This window comes from Camponotus vicinus, unplaced genomic scaffold (assembly GCF_025532165.1).
Source record: "Camponotus vicinus isolate PSW18456_S1 unplaced genomic scaffold, iyCamVici1.0 SCAF_14, whole genome shotgun sequence".
Taxonomy (NCBI): Eukaryota; Metazoa; Arthropoda; class Insecta; order Hymenoptera; family Formicidae; genus Camponotus; species Camponotus vicinus.
The window spans coordinates 9,222,477-9,232,712 of NW_028141950.1; the positions used below are offsets into that span (position 1 = coordinate 9,222,477).

The following is a 10,236-nucleotide window of genomic DNA, read 5'->3' on the forward strand; positions in this document are numbered from 1 at the left end:
CAATAATAGAAATTATAAAATAAATAAATTATAAACTTAAATTTAAACGGGCAGTAAGAGCCAAACGCGGATGGAAAATAATTCTCAATTCGAGACTTTATTTTAATTATTATCCCTCTTTTCCCCCCCTGTAATGTTGTAGGCGAGAAAATTAGAGAATTATTTTAAATTTGCTTGGTATCGTACCAAGAAAATTTGTGCCCTGTGCACACAAATAAGTTTCAACGAAAACTTAATTCTCATTGAACTTACGCACTACCATCCGCGTTTGGCTCTTACTGCCCGTTTAAATTTAAGTTTATGTTTTAATATACAGAGCCTAATTTCTTATAGTTATTTAAATAAATTATATAATAATATTAAATAAAATCGAACGAACGTGTATCTACGTGTGTGTTTGTGTGCTTGTGAGAGAGAGAGAGAGAGAGAGAAGCGCTCGGCCGTTCGAGCTATCGCATGATCCAGTGTGTTTGGCATTTTGTCGGCGCGCGGCAAGGGGAGGGACAGCAGGGCACGCCGCTACTATCGGTTACACCGTCATTGTTGCGCCGCGCTGTCCTTCCCCTTGCCGCGCGCCGACAAAATGTCTATTATGCTAGACCGTGCGATAGCTCGAATGGCCGAGCGTTTCTCTCTCTCTCTCTCTCTCTCTCTCCCTTTTCCAGACATACACGCAGAAATACACATTCGTCCGATTTTATTTAATATTTCTATTATTGCGAAAATCGTAAAATGCTATGGGATTTTTTCAATTTACTGCGCTTTCTTCACAAGCGCTTATACATATACAGGGTGTCAGTGAAATTTTAGCCCATACGAAGTAAGGAGGTAGATTGGCTCAAATTAAGAAGGAAGGACTTGTACTGCTTTGTGATATTCGTAATAATTAACGAAAAATTAAATAAAGAATATCGGCCAATCTGCGTGAGTAGAAGCGCATGGCGACGAGAGTCGTCCCACTGTAATCTTATACTAGGCGCGCGGCGAAGCGATGGGCGGATCGCTCTCCGAGACATGATGGTGGCGTGCGATATATCGCAATACCGCGCCGAAAAATGACCCGTCCTTTTAGTGGCGAGAAAATGATGCGCTATCATTTCCACACCACCTTGCGGTAGATAGCATGGTGCGCTTTTTTTATAGTGGTTTCCCCCATAGGCCTATTCCACTCTCAATTTAAATATTTGTGAAAATTTGTTCAAAATGCCGTTACTGTACGCTGAATGTATCGTAAATGTAAAAAATTGATTATGACAGTACCTTCACAAAAATTGATCCATGATTGAAAATCCCTCGATAAAATGTATTGCACACGTTGGTAATGACCCTGGCGAAAATAAGAAACTTTATAAAGCGTTAACAACCGTTGAGTGAGGGTTTTCTGAGAGTTTATATGCTTTTCAAACTTTGTAAGAGCACTTACATAACGCTGTTGGGTTTTGAATGCTTATCAAACGCTGCAGTGTTGCAATTTTTGTTCTACAAACACTTTATATAATGTTACATGAAAGTTTTGCAATGCTGAGGTAACATTTTTCAGAGTACGTTCAGTAAACGTTGATACATCTTCGTGTACAGAGTTTACTATCAGACTTTTCAAACGTTTAACAAACACTTTTTCCAATACCGTTTTTTCACTTTCAGCAAATACTTTTTCAATGCGGCGAATTGTACGGCGTTTACACAAACGGCTTGAAAACGCCTAAGAAACGTTTTTCCGACGCTGTAACACGAGTGTTTGTTTTCTTCATGTAGCAAACGCTCTTCCAATGCGGCAAATTGTAGAGCGTTACGTTAACTGTTTGGAAACGTCCAAGAAACACTCTCATAAAGAAAGTTTATAAATGTCTTGGTAACGCCGTTTCTTGCGTTCATTCATAGTTTGAAATTGCGTTATTTTATGCCAGTGCAAATTTGAATTTCTTATGATAACATCCTCTTTTAATTTCATCCAGTAAACCTCTTCCTAATTTTCACTCGCATGGGGATGTCAAAGTTAGAGTAAAAAAAAAGATCAATTTCCAAATCCTAACAATACTTTATTTAATATATGTATAATAAAATACAAATGTGTGTGTGTGTGTGTGTGTGAAAATCCTTAATATCTATAAAGATATAAATATCTATAATTATTACATATAAATCTAAATATTACTACTAAAAGAAAATTTACGAGTTCAAGGTAATTCCTTTAAAAGCTTAACCTAAATCTGAGAAAATAAATTATTCAGAGGAATTATAATATCTTTAAAGTTCCTAATTTTCCATATTATTTACATGTAAACTTAGAATTATTTATTGGCACCTAAACTTAATCATTTATTTACATCTAGACTTTAAATTATCATAAATTCATAAGTAAGTAATGGAAAATATCAAACTATACATTACAAAAAAATTAATTTGAAACTTTTATTATTAATCCCAGTGGCAACCAAAAGACAATCCACACACATAAATATTATCGGGTAAATTCATCACAACACAAGATTGTTTGATGGAAGACAGTTTGACGCACAGCATTTTGCCAATTTGTTTAACTTTGAGGATATGTCTCAGAGCCACGTAATCGTTTTGAACCAATAAACGTCTGGAGCATTTAATCGTTTGTACAAGAAGTAAAATTTCCCCCAACGGTGACATGGTAATGTATTTTATCTTCACAATTTTCCCATCTTTTAGGATGGCATAAGAATCATTGTTCTTTTTCTTATCAACATATTGGGACGAAGTATATCTCATTCCATTGTACAATAATCTATTAAAAAAAGTAAAATCGTTAATGTTAAAACATCCAAAATAGACAAAGCATTGTTCTTCTTCAGACAAAATCGAAACATTACGCTGTCCCTTCCCTAAGAGAAGTGCTCCATCAGAATGCACAAAATATCTAAGCCTCTTATTCAAAACTCTTTCTGAGAAATTAATGGTACTTTCAGATGACACAAGCTCCTCACATAAAGTAGATAATGAATTAAACATAAGAAACTTACGAGCAATCTGTAAAGTAACCTGGAATGGACTCTGATATAGTTGTAATAGATGTCTATTTTGTCCTTCATAACAAAATGCATTTTGTGTCCACAAGGGACCCCAGTTTATAAAACATTTGCATACATGAGTAAGAAGATGAAGGTTGTAGATTGTGTGTTTAGGTTTAAAATATTTTTGAAAATAATAACAGTATCCAAGGAACAGATTATGCGCCTCTTCAATTTCAATACGAAGTACAGAATGTTGAAGGAGAATATTAGTTGCTTGGGAAAGCATAGCGAGATGAGCCAAGTATTTGTCTTTAAGCAGGCCTTGCAAACATGGTATGCAATAAAATAAAAGTCATGACCTCCATTCTGAAGCTTTCCACTTACAACAGTGTTCAATTGAACGAGGACTTCTAGTTATTGCTGTTGGAGGTTGTATACTAAGAAGACGGCTATCTATTGTGTCCGTCAAATTTTTTAAAGCAATATTATCTGTCATACCTATCCAACATTTCTTGTTAATAGAATCGAACAGATATTCCATATGAGATTTTATCACACCCAAGAGGATGGCATGCATGTAATCGACGACAAACCCCCAAATCAAATCAAAATAAAGTAGATTTATCAAAATAGATGGACCCTTGACACCCTTGTAATGTCGCTTATTTACACATGGTTCATCTTCCTTTTTATAAGCTCTTATTGCATCCTGATAAGTGGATTCTGCCGTTCTTTCATCTGCTTTCTCAGAGAGGACGTTAAAACATCTCGACCTTGGACTTGTTTTTTCCTGCTTCTCATAACAGAATGTGCAGCCATAAAATGCATGGAAAGACTGCATGTTGAGAAGTTGCCATCGTGCAACAGAATCAGTTACAGCACATAAAGGGATGACCTTACTGACAACCTCTTTTCCCTTATGAATCCAAGAAAAACCTTCAGAGGAGAGTTTATTTGCTTCTTTAACAAAGGGTTGTAAGAAAACCATTTGATCTTTAGGTCCAACATATAGCCCAGCAAGAAGCATATATTTGCTGCGATCTTTAAATGGGAGTTCATTGATAGTTACATAAATAGGCCATAATGATTTACCAGTCGACTTTCCAGTTTGTACACCGTCCGTACAGAAAGAAAATGAAAAATTAAGAGGGGATGAGAGAATTCCTCCAAGACCACAATGCTTTTTATACTGCTCCCCGTCATATATATCTTCAAAAGCATCAGAGCGATCTTTCTTACGATTAAATCTGTGAGTTAACAATGAAGATGCTATACGTGAATCACTTACTAATTTTTGTAACTGTGACTCTAATGATATGGACAATAAAAAATTTGACGGCTTAGACACATCAACATTATTATCACAATAAGAACAATGCACAAATTCTGGCAAACAACTCTTTTCCCCTAAGTACACTTCACATGTTGGACAATAGATATGATAAGATATGCTTTCCCTTTCTCTATGTATTGAAAGTATTTGTACTTTGTTTCTGGAATATCTTCCTTGTCGTATATTGAGTTGACCATTCGGAGAATGTCAAGCTGTGTTTCCCATGTTAAATTATGCTTCACTCCTAATACGAGGCACATGAAAATAACATCACCAAGTGTAGTGTTTGTACAATCACACAATCTTTCTGAAAGTTTCTTATTCTTCGTTTCCATATTGCTGTGATCAATAGGTTTTGATGAGGTATCATTGGACAAGGAGTCTTTTTCTGATGATGAGGCAGACTCTGAATCTTTTAATGATGAATCCAAGACAATCTTTCTAATTTCCTCATTATTGTTGGATGAAATATTAGATTTAGTTGATTCTGTTACATTAATGACTTCATTTATTCCATTAGAATTGCTCTAAAAAAAAGAATTAAATGTAAAATGAAAATAAAATAGTCATTAAGAAAATGAGTATTCTTCTTTTACTAAAATGTAATATTCAGAACTCCAAAAAATTATTGCATACCTGCCAAGAATATGATGCACATGAATCATCAATAATTCTATTGACAGATATGAAATTGTCTTGTAATATTGCACCTGTCCTCTCAACATCATTCTGTGACATTGTTGTAGATGATGTATTCTAAAACGAAATAATATTTTCAGTGAAAAAATATGTTACACTGCGAAACTTCCACGCAAAAAATTTGTCGATTAATATTTTAGCTTATTCGATATCAAGTATACAAAAACATCAAATTATCACTTTTGAGGTTAATAAAGACTAATTATATATTAAAATGTTATTATACGTATTTGCCAAATAGGAGCAAAATCAGAAAGATCGATCTTTTTTGTACACCTGATGCAAAATGATCCTAGTATTGCTTTAACAGGAAAACTTCGAAAAAGCGATACAATTAAAAAATAAACAATACCTCATTAGAATTATAAAAGATTGTTCGATATTCTGATGACATTCTTCGTTGTCGCCGACGATAAGCGGTGGAGCGAGGGATATTTTCTTCAGTGTACAAAAAACGTTTGTATCGTTCCATTTCAAATATTTTTCAATGATATTTTCAATTATATTTCAGATAATATTTTCCAATGTTAAGATGCCGGTGTCTACTGAAAGCAATGGTGGCAGATAGGATTTTCTCGCATGTGCAGCGAACGCGGTCTTAATATATTATACCATTTTGTCTGTATTATTCTTCATGTCTGTACTATATTTCATTGGCTGCGTTCAGCAGAAAAAGCTGCTTTACAACTGTTGTAAAATTTGTGAGCCTGATTGGTGTATGCTCTTAATTTTGGCTGAATCTAAGAGTATACACCAATCAGATTCACGAATTTTACGACAGTTGCAAAGCAGATTGTCCTGCTGAACACAGCCATTAAGGCCGCGTTTGCTGCACATGCGCAAAACTTCTAACCTACCTGCCAACACTGACTCTCCTATGCTTGCGACATGTCCAGACATGTTTATATGATCGTGTACAGAAGTGCGAGCTCTTCCGTGAATCCGTTTTGTGTGCGAGAACTGCAATTGAATGACCTGTATCTATATATATCTAATCTTTGAATCAATAACTATTCGGACAATTAAAGAAATATCTATTGTTTATTTTCATCTTTATCATGAGTGAAGTGAACAATTCCGAGTGGTATGCATTGGTGAAGTATAAAAGTGGCGGTAAAACAGAAGTAGTGCCAGTGCATAAAATTAGAATGAAAATCGGAAAAAGTGAACGGATAGCATTCAATCCGAAGTCTTTGACGGATTTTGATAAGACAATATTTTATACCGTTAACACTGCGCACGGCAGCAAAGACGGAAAAGAGCACAAGTGGTATGCTCTAATCGGTTTGCTTGCTGGTAAGTGTAACTTAGTCTTTACTTTCTGTTTTATAGAATCTCGAGAGGCATTGGAGCATGCCATGAGTATAAAGAGAATTAGTTGGCCTAACCTATTGGGTGAAGATGAATCGGAACCAAATTCAACTGATGATGCTACGTTAAAACAAACTAATATGAACTCATATAATATGACTATCAGCAGCACTCGTGATTCAAATGTAAGTATAATTTTTGCAAATGTTTGACATATGATCATTTAGTTATATTGATATATCTTTTTTTTCTTTCAGAAAAATAAAAAAATGATCAAGAAAAATGCTACTGATGCAATCCATGAAAAAATATTATCATCTAGGAGACTGAATCCAAGTGATGCATCAGTGAGCATAACAGATGATGAAGATATAATTGAACATTTGTTGCTAGAGAATAAAGAATTAAAATCTGCATTAAAAGCAGAACAAATGTGAAATAATCCATCTGGAGACGTGAAGGATTATATTAACATTCTCAAAGAATATCTGCAAAGAATTGAAGCAAAAGTAGAAAAAATGCAAGACAATTTTCAGGAGAAATTGAATAGTGCAGGAAAAGTGAACTTGGAAAAATTCGCGGAGTTAGAGAGAAAAATGACAGATGTAGGGGGGACTCAATAAGTAAGTTTCCACATCCTTACTCACAGTACGTGCAACATTGGTTGAACAGTTTTCCCGAAAATGGAAATATTCAAGATTAATAAACTTAGAGTAATATATTACGTGCATATATTGATAATAAATAATAGTAATATTAATTTATAAAATTAGTAATTAAAATAATTAATATAGTATCACAGATGGTTATAATTAAAAAATTCACTTGTGTAATAGTTGTGATATTTTCATGTAAGTTGGGCATGATAACTGTCAAAACCATAATTTTTAGACTACTTATATATGAGTCCTATTGTAAGATGCAAAAAATATAATACATTGTTGAATTGGTCTTTCTTAAATCAATCACACATTGATTGATGTAGTTGCTGAACACGTTTAATTTCGAGATATTTAGCTTACTTGTACAAAATTAAGAAGGCGTAAATAACACACACACATGTGTGTTGTGTGCTGCAAAGAAAGGAAGGAAGTGCGTTGTGCACTTGCGCCACTAACGAAAAGAATGCGCGGGAGAACAAAATACATGCAGTAAGCAACGAAAACATAAAGATACAATAAACTAAAATAATCAATACAATTTTATCTTACAACATACATGATTGCCACCTCAAAAAGTAAAAGGTCTGGAAAACGTGAATATTCGATTTGGAAAACCTGAAACAAGAATTTGTAAGTAATGTGTATGACAATTCTGGTAGAGACCACTACGCGATGCAACATGCAGAATTCTTATGCAATATAATGCTCCATGTGTTATGGCAGATTTGGTACGTTGTTGTACACGATCCAATTGTAATTGGTTTCGTATTTATCTTAATATGTTGTTTGATTAAGTTAGGCTTTGCTTTTATTTCAAGCATGAATTTCAAGCAGTCATTTGTATTCTCTCGCTAACTCTGAAAGTCTTCTCCACTTTGAAATGATAGTGTTTTTAAAATTATATAGTTCGCAGTCTTGTACTGTTCTTGTGTGATGAATGACATGTTTTTATTTTATTTTATTTTCATACATAGCACACTGGTATCACTCACAGAATTTCTTAATTAATATTTGATTTTTGTCTTACATCTTTCTACACTTGAAGAATGAAAGTTTTAAGGCTATTTTCTACATTAAAATCAGTTTTAAGCTGTCTTATGTGTGATTTTGTATATGAAGTAAAAAATATACTTTGAAATAGAAATGGTTATCACTAGTACTTATTTATGTTATAGGAAAGAGGCCACTACTGTCTTCTACAAGTTCAGCCTCCACCAGTGAAGTTCCGTCAGACATAGAAGAAAAGGTGAGTTTAATGCTATTCTGTAAGTGAGGGTTAAAGAAGTATGTTTGTGCAATACTTTTTATTTGTTTCCTATTCATCTAATTTTATTAACTTCATGTATTCTCTTCTATCATCTGCAGATATCTCTTGGAGATGGAGTTCTCTGTTCCAAAGTAGCATATAACAAATTAGTACATGTAGAAGAAAGCCACGCTGATTGGGCATATGCTCTTCTGAAAGGAGTCTTCGGTGACAAAGCGCACCGTATGAGGGTGCGAATCAGCAGAAAATATACTGAGAACGAGAGATTCCCAACGAATTTCCTTATGGTGGCCAAGTGTAAATAACTGTTTTACACAGATTTTTTAAAATCATATGATAATTTTTAATTATACTAAAAACTTACTTTTTTTACAGCCCTGCATCGCGATCGGCTAGGAAAACAGAAGATTAAGGATGAGAATGGACAATTGCATCTAAAATACTCAGCCACAGAAGTGGAAAAGTATGTGAATGAACTCCCCGCGTATCTCGCGGATCGGGCTTATGATATGCAGGGTCCTCGGGGCGCCAACGCAAGGAAAGAAAGTGGAAACCTCAACGCCTCTGAGCGTAGGCGAAGTGGATCCACTGAGCTAAAGCGCAAATATAGGAAAAGGGGTCAGTCCTTACTTGAAATGCAGCAATTCCAACAACTACCACATCCACAGCAACCTAGTATTCAACAGCCACTCCCATCTCAACAACAGCAACCACCACACCAGGAACCGCCATTCCAACAACAGTTATCACAAACCTCATTACAGCAATACCAATCGCTCGATTCGTCAGATATTCCGCTATCAATACCAGAAGCAGTAGCGATGACAGTTGAAAATTTTGAGTATGTACTATTAAATTTGAGTACAATTTTGTAAAATATTTTATTGATTTGTTTTTAACATTTTTCCCTTGTTTTCAGGACTACTGCAACCACATTTACTACTCTTTAAGCCTTTTTCTTATTAATTTTAATTATTATTCTTTTTATTTGATTGTTATTAAAAGGATTTAATTTTTTTTGTTTGAAATGCTTTGTATACAGCTTGCATATTTTGTTAAATTATTTGAAAACTTTTAATGTTTAATACATTCATATTGTATGAATCTTTGTTTTCCAGCATATTGTATTGTAATTTGGTTGTGATCTAATATAAGTATTTCAATATAATAATATTATTATTACAGTATTTTAATAATAGTAATAATAGTATATATATATATATATATATATATATATATATATATATTTATAATATTTTAATATAATAAATGATTTTTTGTCTATATAATGATTTTATTTTTGTCTTCTATTTTACTATATTTTTTCCTCTTTTAGAAGATAGTGTAAAGAGCGTTTGCTATGGACATGTGAACGTTCAGTAATTGTTAGGGTCATTCTAAAATACATTCAAATGTCCCGGTGCTAATTGCCAAACTATTGCGATCCAATTAGCATCGAATGCTAATCGGATCGCAATGGTTTGGCAACTGGCAGGACATTTGCAACGTATTCTGGAATGACCCTAACAATTACTGAACGTTCACAAATCTATAGCAAACGGTTTTTACGCAGTCTTTTAACGACAAGAGTAAACGCTCATTAATCGCTTAATAGAGGATGCACGCAGTTTCCAAAGATAAAATTAAACACTTAATAGAGGATCTATAAATGTTTTTAAGAACTCTTTGCATACGCCATGTAAACGCTATGCAAACTCTCAAAAACGCTACAAACGTCTTTCAAACGCTGCAGTGTTGCAATTATTGTTCTACAAACTCTTTACTAATCGTTTTTAAACTCTCGATGAACTTCCACAAACGTTCATGTAAACGCCAAACAAACGTTCATGAAAAACATTTTCTCATTTTCGCCAGGGGATACGGGCGTAATGCGTTACACGTAAAGCGTGATGTACCGCGTATCGCGAAAAACCAAATTCATGTGCCACAGGACGCACGCTAGTTCCAGGATTTTCATAA

At 34.1% G+C, this 10,236-nt stretch overlaps 3 protein-coding genes across 4 annotated transcripts; 2 read left to right on the forward strand and 1 right to left on the reverse strand.

Annotated features, from left to right (window-relative positions):
• Positions 1-2,024: 2,024 nt before the first annotated feature.
• Positions 2,025-5,665, reverse strand: LOC145965385 (uncharacterized). Its single transcript, XM_083088881.1, has 4 exons — positions 5,369-5,665; positions 4,954-5,073; positions 4,471-4,844; positions 2,025-2,758 (listed from the first exon to the last, which is right to left on the reverse strand). Exons 1-4 carry the CDS (start codon positions 5,486-5,488, stop codon positions 2,419-2,421), a joined length of 954 nt encoding a protein of 317 aa, XP_082945007.1. The 5' UTR covers positions 5,489-5,665; the 3' UTR covers positions 2,025-2,418.
• Positions 5,666-5,874: 209 nt separating this feature from the next.
• LOC145965252 (uncharacterized) lies at positions 5,875-7,274 on the forward strand. 2 transcript variants are annotated; one of them, XM_083088663.1, is made up of 3 exons: positions 5,875-6,312; positions 6,349-6,512; positions 6,585-7,274. In XM_083088663.1, exons 1-3 carry the CDS (start codon positions 6,075-6,077, stop codon positions 6,762-6,764), a joined length of 582 nt encoding a protein of 193 aa, XP_082944789.1. In that variant the 5' UTR covers positions 5,875-6,074; the 3' UTR covers positions 6,765-7,274. The 2 variants fall into 2 exon arrangements, with proteins under 2 accessions (XP_082944789.1, XP_082944788.1); XM_083088662.1 differs by having other exon boundaries at positions 5,875-6,512.
• Positions 6,801-9,419, forward strand: LOC145965251 (uncharacterized). Its single transcript, XM_083088661.1, has 5 exons — positions 6,801-7,717; positions 8,165-8,235; positions 8,355-8,553; positions 8,632-9,097; positions 9,176-9,419. The coding sequence occupies exons 1-5, from the start codon at positions 7,699-7,701 to the stop codon at positions 9,204-9,206; spliced, it is 786 nt and encodes a 261-aa protein (XP_082944787.1). The 5' UTR covers positions 6,801-7,698; the 3' UTR covers positions 9,207-9,419.
• The last annotated feature ends 817 nt before the right edge of the window (positions 9,420-10,236 follow it).